General features: G+C 43.0%; 1 protein-coding gene and 1 long non-coding RNA gene across 3 annotated transcripts in view; one reads left to right on the top strand and one right to left on the bottom strand.

The window, feature by feature from the left end:
- Window positions 1-13,975, top strand: part of LOC119858272 — a 44,292-nt gene extending 30,317 nt beyond the window's left edge. The window contains exons 4-5 of one of the 2 annotated variants that reach the window (XR_005293846.2): window positions 8,964-9,270; window positions 13,919-13,975. This is a non-coding gene — a long non-coding RNA (uncharacterized LOC119858272). The remainder of the gene's footprint in view (window positions 1-8,963; window positions 9,271-13,918) is intronic. The other variant, XR_006282567.1, reaches the window with a different exon arrangement.
- CC2D2B (coiled-coil and C2 domain containing 2B) overlaps window positions 1-17,496 on the bottom strand; it is a 106,125-nt gene that overhangs the window by 44,997 nt on the left and 43,632 nt on the right. The window contains 5 exon segments of the mRNA XM_043518285.1: window positions 1,067-1,161; window positions 2,540-2,632; window positions 4,422-4,625; window positions 7,061-7,199; window positions 7,536-7,683. Of these exon segments, the coding sequence (XP_043374220.1) occupies window positions 1,067-1,161; window positions 2,540-2,632; window positions 4,422-4,625; window positions 7,061-7,199; window positions 7,536-7,683 (679 nt within the window).

The following is a 17,496-nucleotide window of genomic DNA, read 5'->3' as shown; positions in this document are numbered from 1 at the left end:
CTCAAAAATTTCAGCCTAAAGGAAATGGGGAAGGTCTCACTCACTGTTGCCCCAAACTCTACTTTAAATGCTAAGGATAATGTGGGAGCACTGAACAGCTGCTGTTTGTCCCGCCACAGGCAGAGAATCTAACATAGAAGTAGAAGGGGTAGGCCAAGTCAGAGGGCTTGAGGACAAGTTTGAACTGCCTCTGGTATTTTCAGGAAGAGAGCTGCAGCTAAAATGTCTTAGGCTGAGGGAAGAGATCAGAATCAAGATAATTTTCCATGCTGATAATTCTGACTCACTTCTAAAATGTTGCTTGATGGATTCATGAAGAAGGAACCGCAAAGAGAATTCATTTAATCTCATCAAGTTTTGTTTTGTTTCTTAAATTTGATTTCCACTTTTAATATTTTCAATTTATAGATTATTCTTTTTGACACTTTTCATGTAAATGTAATTTAGAACGTAAAGATTATAGGAACTATTCCTGAAAAATGTGAATCTTCTCATATGTTATGGATTCCTGGTTTTTCCAAAAGAAGCAAACTTTCTGAAGTTTAGGCTCCATTTGAGATACAATTCTGCATTCCTAACACAGTAACTCCGAGGATATATACCAAAAAGGATATAGAGACCAAAAATGAAACTTGATATTCCCCAAGCAAGTTAATATGATGAACTGGCTAGTCCTGCACAGAAGTGAGATTAGCAAGTTTAGGCAATACTAAAACTAGAACATTTTCAGAATAGAATCATACATTAAAAAAATTACCAATTAAAACATTCTTTGTATTTTTCTACCTATTCCCTTTCTGACCGATTAAAAAAATCCAAAAATTCATACTGCAAACTGTTAATCACTTTTAAAAGGACCAACTGAAATGTTCTTTTTAACTTTGAGCCAAGTCACATCCATGAAACTCAGTGAGAGTCATGTGGCTATATTCTCATACACCAATTTGAAAACATATAGTATTACAAATGTGCCAAGTAAAATATTACATTAATAAAGTAATGCACTTGCATAAATTCATAATCTTTTGATACATTCATTAATTCAAAGTTTAGTTTTTAATTATACCTCATAGATATAATTTCTTCATAATCGCTCACAATATCCATTAAATTAAATTTGTGCTTAACTTTGAGAAGTCGCTTTAAAATTAGTTTTCTCATCTGCAAAAAATAATTGAGTTTTTCATGAAAGATAACATCTCTAAAATGAAAATTAATATTTGTAAATATATAGGCAGGAATTCTCCACTATGGCACTTTCATGCTACAGTGCCCGGTTCAGGCCAGGGGAGGATTCCCCCAGTTCAGAATTCTTCTAAAGCAGTTTACACTGCCTGGCAAATCCACTACTGCAAGCCCCAGCAAATAGGTCGCAGATTCGATGGAAGGGAAGTGAGGTAGTGTAGACATCACAGATACCTCTGTTGCTGTTCTTCCTTATGTTGCAAACCATGTGGCAGCCTAAAGAAGCCACGATAACTTAGACAGCTTCCCCAGATTTCCTTAGTTATTCTGGGATCATTTTGGCCCCCGCAGCAGACTGGAATCTACAAAGGTGGCATTAAGCCACCTTCCTCCCACAACCTGTGTTGAGAGATTTGTGCTGTACCTCTTAGATCTGCAGCACAAAATTACACCCACAGAATTAACGTACATGATAATTCTAATGGACAGAAAACGTCTCCCCACACTCAGGGCGAGTAATTTGTCTGGACACTGAAAAAGTGCCCTTGGGACAACAGAGGAGAAATCCTTGCCCCTTATCTTCAAAAGAGTCAAAAGTGTCGTGAAACATACTCCCATTATAACCAGCTGAGAAGAAAAGATTCAAAGCCCCCTCCACCTTCTCTAGGGTATCCCTGCCTCCATTACTTACATTTGCTCACCACTCCTGGACTTTGTGTATGGCAGCAACAGAATAATTTACTAAAATATCAGTTTCTTAAATTCTACTTCTGAAAATGCTGAGGTGCTATTACTTCAATAAGAGTTAAAAGGACTCAACATGCCAGGAAGTACTGAGCATCTTACAGGCATGAGCCTTTGGTCTGGGCCCTAGTCATTGTCACTCTGCGGCTGGTGCATACAGTGCAGTGACAGACATTGGTAATGGAACATGGTGCCCCTCACCTCTAGGTCACCAGCTGAATTCCAGTGCTGGCTGGTAGGAACCAGAAGTCATCACCATCTGATAGCTATTCAGTATTCTATACAAAATTAATTGGTGGTATCAGTCCAATTGAGGACAAGTGTCCAGCTCACCAAAAACACCATCACAAATGACTCCCTTATTTAAAGTCTGGAAGCCAAGGATTGTATGGATATAGAGCCTCAGCTCCAGAAGTCATCTCTTCAGAAAAGGTTTTAGGCTCATTAGTGATGAAGTTTGGACTGCTGCTGCACATTCTACTGTTATTCATTTTCTAGTATATTTCAATCCAACACTGTAATAAGTATTATATTCACATTACAGATTCTGAAAAGAAAATGTTGGTCATTTTTCTCATAGCCAATACAGTCATGTCAATATTTGTCATACCTTCCTTATAAAGTTGGCAGATCTAATCCTTTGTGCAGTAATAGGATCCACATCTGTCATTGATATATCCTTCTCTAATTGGCTTTCATATTCCTGAATATAGAATTAGGTAATTTTCCTGGATCATATACTGATCTTTTCAAAAAATTGTAAAGAAAATGAAGAGAGGCATTTAAACTTTTTAAAAACTATGATGAAATTAAAAGAAGTTCCAGAATATGACATCTCTGCTGGATTCTCTCAAAGTTGTATCCCTAAACACTTCACAAAGTTGTAACTAACAACAACAACAGAGGGAAAGAGAAATTAAAATGTATAGGCAAGAGGAGAAATATGTGTTTCCCCATACATGACCTGAAAACAAAAGGAGAGTCAAAGAGGTGCAGAGATACAGCAAGCAGTTTTATGAAAACAGGAACTACAGGGGAAAATGTGTTGGAACTAAAAGTAGTGAGACCGTGTGATAACACTGAGAAAAAAAACTGATGCAAATTGAGCATAGGGCAAAGGAAGAGAAGTAGGGAAAGAAAAAAACATCATTGAACCACCCATTGTGAGATGGTGGGAAAAGACAAAGAAAAAGCTGGTGGTAGTTGGAAACAATCTATGGAGGGTTTTAAAAATAAGCAGAACGCTTCTGAAATGAATACTGCAATGAACTAGGGAGCCAGTGGAGAAATTTGAGAGGAAAACATGATTCTCTGTACGTTTAAGAAAATAAGCCAAGGTATTTTGCAGTTTGGAGAGCTGGAACTTGGGGAGGATCAAGATGAGAGAAGATGAAAGCATGGAGAAGGATTTCAGCCAAGGTGAAGCTGAAATAGTGAAAAGGAGGTAAATGGAATGTCTGAGTAAAGAAGGAAGACAGAGGAGATGGAGTGACGCTGCAGGATTTTCCTCTGGCTGTATTTCCCGAGATATTTAGCTGAAGAAAATGAAGATGAAGCCACAAGTTTACTTTGTGAGAGCATGCAGAGAGGCTCAACGTGGAGAAGTCATTAAAGATGTCAAAAGATATAAACAGCTGAATATCATCAGTAAATAATGCCAGCACTTCCTGATATTAACCATACTTGTGGGAGCACAGGAAATACTGTTCCAAAGTTCTCATTCTGTGGCCACTGTCTTTACTGCATGTTGCATTCTATCTATGTTATGCATACTTATACATGCATCCTAGAGAGAATACTGATGATCAAAGAAGGACCACAGGACAAAACAGGCAGTTCATAGAATCAGAAGATTAGGGTTGGAAGAGACCTCAGGAGGTCATCTAGTCCAAACCCCTGGTCAAAGTAGGACCAACCCCAACTAAATCATCCCAGCCAAGGCAGTTGTATTAAAGGAGAATTACCAATGCTGCCTAGAACTCATTTGGTATCAGAAAGAGCTAGAGGGGACAAAAGACATCCCTGGATATTTTTATTTAAAAAAATGTAATCAAGGAGCATTCAGAGATAGCTAATATAACAGGACCCCAAGAAGTGTCTGTGTTTGCCCTCATTTTTTCTTAGCAGCAGAATCTATACTTGGGTTAAGTTCACAAGAAGCAATTATTTCCTAGAGACTGAAGCAACTTTGTCCAATTTATTGTGTTAAAATTTCAGGATCACATTACTCTGACTAGCACTTTACAACATTGAACTCAACAAGGACTACTTGAGTAATGAAATGCTATTCAACATGAATAAGGACATTGGAATCTGGCTCTTAGGCATTAAATCATGATAATGTAAAAGATTGCACATGTCCTTGCTGCATATAGAAATCAAATAGGAAGAGAAAAGTTGAATTCAACTACCGTGAAAAATCAGAGATTAATATTAAACTCAGATTGTCATATATAACATGAAACAAGGATCATAGTGGAAACATTAAATACCTGAATGACTGCATCTGGTATCTCTCTATCATATAGTGGTATTTGCTGAAAATGGCAGAAATCGAACGGCTCTGAGTTCCTAAGCTGCAACAGCTGGAAACGTTTACACTTTTTAATCTCTTCTTCAGTAACAAAGTTAAATTCTTCTTGCAGATGTTCAAGACGAAAATATTTTGACATAGTTTGTTCCTTCGATCTTGCATACTGTTAGAGAAAGTAAAAGCAAGGTTCAAATATTTTTAAACTTTTTGGATGATGACTAACAAATTTTGCTCTTTGTTCTTATAAAGTGAAACTGTACTGGCTTGAGCCAAGCAATGAACCAACAGGTTCTAAGCAAACTTCCCATACTTCTAACAATACATCTCAGTATGACCTGCAATACCATCGCTATTATTAGGGGCTTCTCTTCAGCATAGATTTTATGATGTAAACAAATGCCCACATTTTTTCTGTTGGTATTAACTTTAAGGAGAAACTGACATTTGAGTTTGTATGGTATTTTTATTTGTTCTATTTAAAAATCCACCTATCATTTTTCTATATCACAGAAATTAAATGACTGACTAACCTGTACTATCTCTGTATACATCCATTGGCCTAGGAAATTCTAAAGCTGTTTCTTAAAATACTTCACCAAATTCTGCTCTCTCTCTTTCACCTGTGAAATCCTACTTATTCCAGTGAAGTTACATGGGTATAACAGAGTGAAGTTTAGCTTACTGCCTTTGTAAATGAATAAAATCAATTTAATAAGCTTTATCATTCTCTTTTGGTATAATGTGAGCAGGTTTAATGGGCAGATGCCATGGAATGTTGCACTGGTCACATGCCACTAGCCAAGGAAATTAGTAGGAAACAGATTCCATAAATCTTCTTGGAAGTATAAAATGTAAACTAAGTTTACCTGAGTAAAGGTTTGATTTGGAGTGGAATCGCAGCCCCAGACTGGTCTGGTGAGTGGATTGAAGGGATTGAGTAGTTAGTTGTAAGATTCAGCTGTTCCTCACAGCGAGATCAGGCTGTGGTTTTGATTACTGTAGCCACTAAGAGGTTATACATCTCCAATTTCTCATGACCAAATTTGAGGTAAAAGAAATCTTGTCTGAGATTATAGTTAAGGAAAAAGACCTAATACAAAACTCAGTGAAGTTGCTGGAAAGACTATCATTGACTTCAATGGTCTTTGGATTGGGCTCATTCATAGTTATTTATATCTCAAGATCATTTCAGACTTATTCTTGAATATGCTTAAGCATTGGTATGTTTAGCAGTTTTTTTTGTTATTCTTTCAACCCTAATTCAATTCTCATTTTCTCTTGGTATGTAGCCCATTATTAGTGTAAGATGATAAATATTTTTTTCTGTTTACCCTAGTTGCTTTGCTAGAAGTATGTTGTAAAATATTACATAGAGAAATAGAGTCTAAAATGATCACCTTTGAAGCAGTCCACTCAGTATCTACAAAGGGATCAAGGGAGACAACCCTTAGCCTTTCAAAAACTTTAAAATGAAAATTAAACTAGATTTTGTAGCAGTGAAGCCTCTTCTCGCCTTTGAAAAATTCCCCCAATTGCATAGTGAAGTCAGCTGTTCAGACAGTGATCAGAAGTCATTACATGGACTCTAGAAAAAGTCCACAGAGCCCCAGTAATTTTCAGCTATTATCATTGCACCACATTTGACCACCACCTGGTTAATCTCTGCAACTACTACTGAGCAGCTGCAGGATCACCGAACCCAGTGCTTCTCAAGCTATCTGATGTGGGGGACCGGCAATTTTTTTTTCCCCAATGTGTGCGCAGACCAGCAGCTGATGGCTCACAGACCGGCACCGGTCCATGGACCACCACTTTGAGTAGCACTGTCCTAACCAACAGCAGTGTCTCTCTAGTAGGATAGCTCCTGTTTCCATGCATAAAGTTAACTTCCTTCTGAATCCTTGAGATCCACAGAGTGAATGAAGTAGGGAAAACCCTATGAGGCTCCCCCCATCAGTGTGTTTTCCTCAGCCCTAATCTATCTCTAAATGATGTACTGAAATGACAAGACTTGAAAAAGAAACAAAGAATACAATTCATGACACAAAATGACTGCAAATTGTTTGATTAATTTGCTCTCCCGGGCTTCACCATCATTTGTTTTAATAGAATCAATAGATTTATGATCTAAGTCTGCTGCAGTTCATGTAAACAATGGGGTAAGATTCATAGTGTGGTATAACACCAGAAGGAAGAATGACCAGAAAGAGTTCAGAGCAAGTGACCAAAGTTAGGGAAAGGATATGAGAGGAAGAAAAGGAGAGGGGGTAACTATCTGATTCAAGTAGAATCTACAATAAAAATAGGCACACTTATAATTAGCGAGCAACATCTTGTTGCTCCAAGTAAATACATAAATTATTCAACTTTGCTCTCACTTCTTTTGGCATCTTCAGAAATCTGGAACAGAAGTAGTCTTACAGTTCAGTCCCATATTATTTATAACCTTGGAGCCAAAGATCTCCTGTGAAAAATGCTTTAGTAGTCAATATCTAGAAATTCCCTAACTCCTGTCATGTTAGACTCAATACATATTTTCTTCCAGAAGCAATTATAAATTATTACAAATTCCTAATACTGAACTCTGCTAAACATTACCATAATGAATTCCATCAAATCTGAATACTCAGGGTCATTAGGATCAATCTTGACTTCTTTAGCCCATTCAATAAGTTTCTGTCTGTCAGTGAACCACAGAAGTCCAGTAGCTATTTCTGCATTTATGTTTCTTGGCACACTAAAAAGAAATGCAAGACTTTCACTTATTTTGTCATACATTAGCTCCTATATACTATAATACACACAATGGTTTCGCAAACATTTCCAATTCTCACAGACATCATCAGGTTCAGTCTTATTCTAAGTCATGACTACAAGAAATATAGAGATGGAAACACCCAAGGAATCTGCAGAAAATAGGTTAGCTGTGGTCTACAGTAAATTAGCATTATACAGAACACCTTGCCATAAAGCAAATGATAATTTAGCATAACTTTTCCCATAGTATTAAACATGAGATGCTATTTAGTGAAAACTGTGGCAATCTTATAGAAATATAAGATTTATTATTTACCTGTAACAAGCAGAGATTATTTTCTGAGATACAGGGGCTAACAGAATTCCTCCCTCATCGACTGCCCAGGATAAGGAATACATTAGTTTTCCTGATGTCAAAAGACACACCTCTTCAGTTTCATTTTCATCCAGAAGAAAAGGTACATCTGTAAATTAGAAGTTGTTGGAAAAAAATTAATCAGTATAATTATATTTAAATTTCCATCTAGTTCAGCTTTTCCCAAGCTTTTGAAAGCTGAGATCTTCAGAAAAATGAACCCAAGTACACAGATCCTTCAACCCTGCCATTTGTTGTTAAAGGTCTACCCATCTTAATTTATACATCTTCCACACCCCAATGACTAGTCTTTCACACCCACATCCCAAGACTTCTTTAGGATATAAGCACGTACTTAAATGCTTTCCTGAATCAGGATGCTTTCTTGATCTGGGGCCTAAAGGAGGAGAGCCATTCATCCCCCAGATCTTCCGGAGTATGTACAGTTCCTTAGCAGATCTAGCAAAAATTTCTGACAGGCAGTTTGTGATCTGCTGGAGTGAGGAATTGACTGGGAGGGAATTCTGAAAAAACATGCCTAGTCCCAATCCTTTTGAGACCTTCTTTATTCGTTCTTGGACTTGGTGTCCAGATTCTGAGTCAGAGCGTAGCTCCTTCCTCAGAACGATGGCTCACTAGGCCAGTTACTAAAACTTGAAATGAAAATGGCAAAACCATTATGTTGTACTTTCTCAGTGTGCCCAAGACTGTGGGTTACCCTTGTTACCACCCCCTGCCTCAGCAAGAGAGAGATTTGCTGGTGCTAAACTGAGTCACAGATTACTGTCACCCCAGTCTGTTAGCCATCACAGTCAAACTTCTCAGGACCCCTTAGATCTAGCTGGGACGAAATGAACAGTGTAGGTATCTTTTGAAAATGTTTGGTTCTATCAAGGTAGAAAGCCAGTGTCTTTCTAACATCTAAGGTATGAAAACGGGTCTCCTGTAGGGCGTTATGCGGTTTCGGAAAAAACACTGGTAGATGAATGGACTGGTTAAGAGTAAACTCTGATAGAACCTTAGGTAAGAATTTAGGGTGTGGGCATAAAGAGACTTTGTCCATGAAGAACACCTCAAAGAAGGGGATCTGCCATCCAGGCCCCAATCGTCCCAACCCTATAGGCCAAAATGATAGCTACTAAAAAGGGCGTCTTCACAGATAAATGGAGCAGAGAGCAGGTATTGGTTCAAATGGAGGTGTCATGAGGTATTTAAGTACCAGGTTAGGGTCCCAATCAGAGTGGGGTCCCTAACCTGGGAGCAGATTCCCCATTCCATTAATGACACAGGGTGGGCAAATATGAAGAACCCATCTACTAGAGGATGAAAGGCTGACATCGCAGCCAAGTGGATACTAATCAAGTTAACTGATAACTCCAATTTCTTTAGATCCAACAGATTTTCCAGGATAACTGACAGTAATACAGATTCAGGCACAAGATGGCAATGGAAACACCAGTGGAGGAATCTCTTCCATTTCTGCAGGTAAGTAATTTGGATTGACTCCTTTCTACTGTTCAGTAGTATCTCTTGCACTTCTGCAGAACAGGAGGATTATAACTTCACAAACCATTGAGGAACCACACCCTGAGACAGAGAACTCTTAGGCCAGGGTGAAGCACATAACCACATCCTGGGAGAGGAAATGAGTAATGGTCGGAAGCTTGAATGGCAGTTGGATGCATAGCTGAAGAAGGTAAGGGTACCAAGCCTGTCTCAACCAGGTCAGTACTAGAAGGATAACCCTGGATTTATCCTGTCTGATCTTGTTTATCGCAAGTATTGGTGTTAGCGGTGCTGGAGGAAACTCATAGAACAGACCTTTTGTCCAAGACAGGAGAAAGATGTCTCCCAAAGAGTGGTGGCCCTGGCCTCCTCATGAGCAGAATAGAGGACACTTCTTGTTCCTGGAGATGATAAAGAGATCCACCTCTGGAAGTCCCTACCCTTGGAATATTCTGTGGAGAATCTGAGAGTCTAACTCCCATTTGCAGTTCTGGTTGTGGTGTTCTGTATACCTGGGAGGTAGATGGCTGAAATTTGGATCTGATGGGCTATACACCAGTTCTACAGTTTCATAACTTTGGGGCACAGGGAGGGAGATCTTCCTTCTCCCTGCTTGTTGATATGCAGGCCACATTTCTGTCATGACCCTAATTTAATTTATTTGCCCCAATGAGGCGTAGGAAATGAAAGCAGGCATTCCTGACTGCCCTAAATTCCAACACGTTGAGGTGGAGACTGGTTTCCAGAGGTGTCCATCTGCCCTGAGTCATGAGGGCATTGAGGTGAACTCCTCTTCACAAAAGTGATGCATCTGTAGTCAGTTAAAGTTAGAGTTGGGTGAATGAAAGGATTGACTGCACTGCCGTTGAGTTGATTTTTCCACCAGGCTAGGGAGTTCCTCACCTGGAGAGGAAACTTGATCTGCCTGTCCAGAGTATCTCTGGCTGGTGACTAGGTCATTCTAAGCCAGCCCTGGAAGCAGCAGAGGCATAGCCTTGCATGATCGGTACAAAAGGTACAAGCTGCCATGTGACCCAAGAGTTTCTTATTGTAGTTTGAGGACTTCCCTGCATAACCCTGACCAGACCTGACAAAGTTATGAATCTGTCCATGGGAAGGTAGGCCCTGGCTGCCAACAAATCAAAGAAAACCCCTATTAGCAGTATTTTTTGTATGAGGGTTAATATGGATTTTTTATATATTTATCTGGAGACCCCATTCCTTGAAAAAAGAGCTGTTTGAGTGGAAGACATCACTGCCTTGTAGGATTGATTTTGAATAGCTAGTGATTGAGGTACATGAAGACTAGATTTGCTTTTCATCAGATGTAAGCAGTCACTATTTCCAGGACCTTTGAGAATACCCTTGTGGCCAAAGAAAGGCTGGATGGAAGAATTCTCTATTGATTGAATTGATTCTGGCCTATAGTAAAACATAGGTATTTAATGTGTGATGGGTGTAACTATATGAAAATAGGCATCTTGTAGGTCAAGGGTCAAAAAGAAAATTTACTTCCTCTAGTGAAGGAAGTATAGCTGCCAGAGTCACCATCTTGAACTTTGGAGGCTTTACACATTTGCTTAGTAGTTTTAGATCCAATATTGGTCTCCATCCTCTTTTGGCACAAAGAAATACTTTGAGTAACACCCTTTCCATTTTTGAGGAGGTGGGACTAGCTCTATTGCTCCTAATTGAAGGAGAGAGTCCAGTTCTTGTTTCAATAAAAGCTTGTGAGAAAGGTCCCTGAAGAGGGACAGGGAAAGAGAGGGAGGGACATAAAGTGGTTATAGCTTGATGTTATAACCTATATGATGCTGTAATGGCATTGGCACCTGCCTCTTGCGAGCACCCCTTTCTGGCCGATATATGCCTGCAATCACTCTGTTTTGAATGGGGCGGCACCCACCTCTCACGGGAACCCCCTTCTGATCAGGTCTGAGCCTGCTTCTTCTGTTCTTACAACGGGGTGGCACCTGCCTCTCACGAGTGCCCTCACCTCCCCTCAGCTGATGGTTCTTTCGGCTGGTCTTCAGTGACTCAGCAGACATACTATTCCCCCTTCCATTGTATATAGTCTATAGTTCTTGCTCACAGCCCTGGTATGGGGTGATAGCACCAAGGCTTCCTTCCTGGAGGCACTGCATTCTTTAACAGCCCAACAGGAGCCCATCTTGATACCCTCAGTTGGTGTCCTCTTGACAGCCCTCGCCTGGCCTCAGTCTTCAACCAGACCAGCAGGGCCCATCACGGTATCCTCACCTGGTCTGGCTAGGTTCTGGACTCAATCCCCTGGGCTCAGCCTGCCTGCATTGACCTGTCCGCAGTCCAGTTGCTCTTCCAGCCAGCCAGGCACCCAGTCCTCCCTCTTCAAGCTCCAGGCAACAACTGACTGCCCTGCCTCTGCTGCTTCCTTTTACATGGCCCTTCTGGCCCCTTACTGGTTGCTCCAGAAACCCCTCTGGTTGGCTGCTTCCTATGCAGCCACTCTAGGCTGCCAAGAGAACTTCTCCTCTGTTCTTTTCTGGGGCGGGGTAAGGCAGGGCTATGAGGCCTCCAGCAGGGGGCCTTTGGACGTAGTCCACCCAATTATACACCTCCCCTTTCAGACAGGATTGGGGCAGTGGTTTTTCCCTCGGTCCTTTTCTGCCCCCCTTCAGTCAGGGCATACTCTTTTTCTTGCCCCTGTCAGTCAGGGCCTTTTCTTCCAGGTTTCTCTTACCTATAGAGCATTCAAGAGTCCTTTCAGTACACCTTCTGGCCTCTGCCTCTGGCTTTACACAATAAAACAGTTAAAATCTTGCCTGTTGTTTCCATGGCTGTCTCTGCCTCAGTTGCCTCAGTTACTGCCTCTCCATGGCCCTTGTGGATCAGAGTCGGTCTGAAGATCCTCACTCCTGGTACCATAGTATAATAGAGTTGGTACCCGACAGTCGCAAGCACCCCCCTCTCTGGCCAATATGTGCCTGGTATCACTCAGTTTTGTCCAATTCCAGCCTCCCTATGTAATAGTGCTGGTGGGCTAGTGAATCGCTACTGATAAGCAGCCCTGGGATGTGTAGAAGCACCATGTACAAAAATAGAAAAGACTTAACCAGAAGTCTTCTTCATCCTCCTCAGTATCCTCCAATTGTGGGACAACAGTGAAAAAGGGTGGAGAGTCCTATAGAACCAGAAGACAATGGCAATCTGGAGATCAGTGTCTCAAGTACCCAGAGGCACTCGGTACACATGAGCAATGGGAACTCTGGTTCATCCAACATAAACAAGCCCTTAATTCTTGTGGTACTAAGTAAGGATTTGGTACCAACTTGGTAGGCGAAGAAGGCTGTACCACTGACTGGGAATATACCGACACTGTGACTTGCCTGGTACCACGGATGCTGAGTGGGTAGGTACTGATGGTGGGGCTATGCGAGAAGATAACTGTTTGGAGTGCTTCTCCATACCCACCTTGTCCCTCGCAGACAGTACCAGAACCCTATCAGAGATGTGTTTTTCTTTAGAACTCCAGGACTTTCCAGCCCCGCTAGTACAGGAGGAGTCTTTTGCCTCTATGGTACTGAGCCAAGAGGTCAAGGCTTCCGAGTCTGTGGATCTAGCAGAGGCCTGGGGCCATTTAAGAACGAGCTCCTTATGATGAGAGTATCCAAGTGCCCACCCTTCAAAGCTTTCTCTGAAGTTTCCATAACCTTCCTTTTCTTGAGGGAAACCTGCACTGAGGCTGAGGGGCCATTTGATCTGTAGCTCACGAAAGCTTATGCTCAAATAAATTTGTTAGTCTCTAAGATGCCACAAGTACTCCTTTTCTTTTTACTAAATACAGTAACTCCTTGCTTAACGTTGTAGTTATGTTCCTGAAAAATACGACTCTAAGCTAAATGATGTTAAGCAAATCCAATTTCCCCATAAGAATTAATGGAAACAGGGGGAGGAGGGTTAGGTTCCAGGGACATTTTTTTCACCAGAAAAAAAATCTATCTATCTATCTACACACACACACACAGAGACACAGAGTATAAGTTTTAAACAAACAATTTAATACTGTTCACAGCAATGACGATTGTGAAGCTTGGTTGAGGTGGTAAAGTCAGAGGGTGGAAGAGGATGGGATATTTCCCAGGAAATGCCTTATTGCTAAATGATGAACTAGCATTCGGCTGAGCCCTCAAGGTTAACACTTTGTTGTTAATGTAGCCTCACACTCTACAAGGCAGCACGAATGGAGGGAGGGGAGACAGAATGGCAGACAGAGACACACATCCTGTGTGTGGGAGAGAGAGAGATGCGCATTGCCCCTTTAAGTACACTGAACCCTGGTCTACACTAGAAGTTGAGGTCAAATTTAGCAGCATTAAATCGATTTAACTCTGCACCCATCCACATGATGCCCTTTTTTTCGACTTAAAGGGCTCTTAAAATCGATTTCCTTACTCCACCCCTGACAAGGGGATTAGCGCTGAAATCGGCCTTGCCGGGTCGAATTTGGGGTACTGTGGACGCAATTAGATGGTACTGGCCTCCGGGAGCAATGCCAGAGTGCTCCATTGTGACTGCTCTGGACAGCACTCTCAACTCAGATGCACTGGGCCAGGTAGACAGGAAAAGGCTGGTGAACTTTTGAATTTCATTTCCTGTTTGGCCAGCGTGGCAAGCTGCAGGTGACCATACAGAGCTCATCAGCAGAGGTGACTATGATGGAGTCCCAGAATCGCAAAAGAGCTCCAGCATGGACTGAACGGGAGGTACGGGATCCGATCGCTGTATGGGGAGAGGAATCTGTGCTATCAGAACTCTGTTCCAGTTTTCAAAATGCCAAAACATTTGTCAAAATCTCCCAGGGCATGAAGGACAGAGGCCATAACAGGAACCCGAAGCAGTGCCGCGTGAAACTTAAGGAGCTGAGGCAAACCTACCAGAAAACCAGAGAGGCAAACGGTCACTCCGGGTCAGAGCCCAAAACATGCAGCTTCTATGATGAGCTGCATGCCATTTTAGAGGGTTCAGCCACCACTACCTCAACCGTGTTGTTTGACTTCTTCAATGGAGATGGAGGCAACACGGAAGCAGGTTTTGAGGACAAGGAAGATGATGATGATGAGGTTGTAGATAGCTCACAGCAAGCAAGCGGAGAAACCGGTTTTCCTGACAGCCAGGAACTGTTTCTCACCCTGGACTGGAGCCAGAACCCATCCAAGGCTGCTCCCAGATCTGCCAGGCGGAGAAGGGACCTCTGGTGAGTGTACCTTTTTAAATAGTATACATGGTTTAAAAGCAAGAATGTTTAATGATTAATTTGCCCTGGTATTTGCTGCTCTCCTGGATGTACTCCCAAAGCCTTTGCAAAAGGTTTCTGGGGAGGCAACCTTATTCCGTTCACCATGGTAGGGCACTTTACCATGCTAGGCCAGTAGCACGTAGTCGGGAATCATTGTAGAACAAAGCATTGCAGTGTATGTTTGCTGGCATTCAAACAACATCCGTTCTTTATCTCTCTGTGTTATCCTCAGGAGAGTGATATCATTCATGGTCACCTGGTTGAAATACAGTGCTTTTCTTAAGGGGACATTCAGAGGTGGCCGTTCTTGCTGGGCTGTTTGCCTGTGGCTGAACAGAAATGTTCCCTGCTGTTAGTCACGGGGAGGGATGAGGGGTTAGCCATGAGGTGCAGGGGAAGCAAAATGCGACCTTGTAACGAAAGCACATGTGCTATGTATGTAATGTTAACAGCAAGGTTTACCGTGAAAGAATGTACCCATTGTTCTATAAAATGTGTCTTTTTAAATACCACTGTCCCTTTTTTTCTCTCCACCAGCTGCATGTGTTTCAAGGATCACAGGATCTTCTCCTTCCCAGAGGCTAGTGAAGATTAGAAGGTGAAAAAATGCACTTGCGATGAAATGTTCTCTGAGTTCATGCTGTCCTCCCACACTGACAGAGCACAGACGAATGCATGGAGGCAATGTCAGGGTGCAGGAAAGCACAAAATGACCGGGAGGAGAGGTGGCGGGGCTGAAGCTGAAAGGCGGCAGCAGCAGCGTGATGAAAGGAGGCAGGATTCAATGCTGAGGCTGCTGGAGGATCAAACTAATATGCTCCAGCGTATGGCTGAGCTGCAGGAAAGGCAGCAGGAGCACAGACCGCCGCTACAGCACCTGTGTAACCAACTGCCCTCCTCCCCAAGTTCCATAGCCTCCTCACCCAGATGCCCAAGAACACAGTGGGCGGGGGGCCCTCCGGCCACCCACCACTCCACCCCAGAGGATTGCCCAAGCAACAGAAGGCTGGCATTCAATAAGTTTTAAAGTGCTGTGTGGCCTTGTCCTTCCCTCCTCCACCATCCCTCCTGCGCTACCTTGGCAGTTATCCCCCTATTTGTGTGATGAATTAATAAAGAATGCATGAATGTGAAGCAACAATGACTTTATTGCCTCTGCAGGTGGTGATCGAAGGGAGGAGGGGAGAGTGGTTAGCTTACAGGGAAGTAGAGTGAACCAAGTGGGGGAGGGTTTCATCAAGGAGAAACAAACAGAACTTTCACACCATAGCCTGGCCAGTCATGAAACTGGTTTTTAAAGCTTCTCTGATGCGCACCATGCCCTCCTGTGCTCTTCTAACCGCCCTGGTGTCAGGCTGCGTGTAACCAGCAGCCAGGTGATTTGCCTCAACCTCCCACCCCACCATAAATGTCTCCCCCTTACTCTCACAGATATGGTGGAGCGCACAGCAAGCAGTAACAACAGTGGGAATATTGGTTTCGCTGAGGTCTAACCAAGTCAATAAACTGTGCCAGCGCACTTTTAAATGTCCAAATGCCCATTCTACCAGCATTCTGCACTTGCTCAGCCTGTAGTTGAACAGCACCTGACTACTGTCCAGGCTGCCTGTGTATGGCTTCATGACCATGGCATTAAGGAGAAGGCTGGGTCCCCAAGGATAACTATAGGCATGTCAACATCCCCAACGGTTATTTTCTGGTCTGGGAAGAAAGTCCCTTCCTGCAGCTTTTGAAACAGACCAGAGTTCCTGAAGATGCGAGCATCATGAACCTTTCCCGGCCATCCCACGTTGAAGTTGGTGAAACGTCCCTTGCGATCCACCAGTGCTTGCAGCACTATTGAAAAGTACCCCTTGCGGTTTATGTACTCGCCGGCTTCGTGCGCCGGTGCCAAAATAGGGATATGGGTTCCGTCTATGGCCCCACCACAGTTAGGGAATCCCATTGCAGCAAAGCCATCCGCTATGACCTGCAAATTTCCCAGGGCCACTACCACTTGATATCAACAGATTGCGTTGGCTACTTGCATCACAGCAACCCCACAGTAGATTTGCCCACTCCAAATTGATTCCCGACTGACCGGTATCTGTCTGGCATAGAAATCTTCCACAGGGCTATTGCCACTCGCTTCTCAACTGTGAGGGCTGCTCTCATCTTGGTATTCTTGTGCCTCAGGGCAAGGGAAAGCAAGTCACAAAGTTCCATGAAAGTGCCCTTACACATGAGAAAGTTTCGCAGCCACTGGGAATCGTCCCAGACTTGCAATACTGTGCGGTCCCACCAGTCTGTGCTTGTTTGCCGGGCCGAGAATCTGCGTTCCTGCGCATGAACCTGCCCCATTAGCACCATGATGCCCACATTGCCAGGGCCCATGCTTTGAGAGAAGTCTGTGTCCATGTCCTCATCACTCTCGTCAGCGTGCTGATGTCACCTACTCGCCCGGTTTCGCTTTGCCAGGTTCTGGTGCTGCATATACTGCTGGATAATGCGTGTGGTGTTTAATGTGCTCCAATTGCCAAAGTGATCTGAGCAGGCTCCATCCTTGCCGTGGTATGGCGTCTGCACAGAAAAAAGGCGCGGAATGATTGTCTGCTGTTGCTCTGACGGAGGGAGGGGCAACTGATGACATGGCTTACAGGGTTGGCTTACAGGGAATTAAAATCAACAAAGGGGGTAGCTTTACATCAAGGAGAAAGAAAAACAACTGTCACACAGAATGGCCCCTCAAAGATTGAACTCAAAACCCTGGCTTTCACAGGCCAATGCTCAACCCACTGAGCTATCTCTCCCCCTGGTATTTCAGGCAGGACTGAATCTCCATTAAACTTTTCAAGGTGCCCCTGACAGACCTCATCGAAACGATTGTCGGCTGTTGATTTCACGGAGGGAGGGCGGGGGGAGCAAATGAATACAAAACAAATCTGGTGTATTTCTTGTTTTGATCCACTCCATCTATCTTTTACGTCCTTGGCTGGCAGCAGACGGTGCAGTAGGACTGCTAGCCATCCTCATCTCCTGGCTGCTCGGCAGAAGACTGTGCAATAGGACTGCTAGCCATCCTCATCTCCTGCCTGCTGGGTAGAAGATGGTACAATAGGACTGCCGGCACGACTAAAGAGAATGACCTGGTCGAGTCACTCC

This window comes from Dermochelys coriacea, chromosome 7 (assembly GCF_009764565.3).
Source record: "Dermochelys coriacea isolate rDerCor1 chromosome 7, rDerCor1.pri.v4, whole genome shotgun sequence".
Lineage (NCBI taxonomy): Eukaryota > Metazoa > Chordata > Testudines > Dermochelyidae > Dermochelys > Dermochelys coriacea.
The sequence above is the reverse complement of the archived record's forward strand: the minus strand, read 5'-3'. Positions and strand labels throughout refer to the sequence as shown.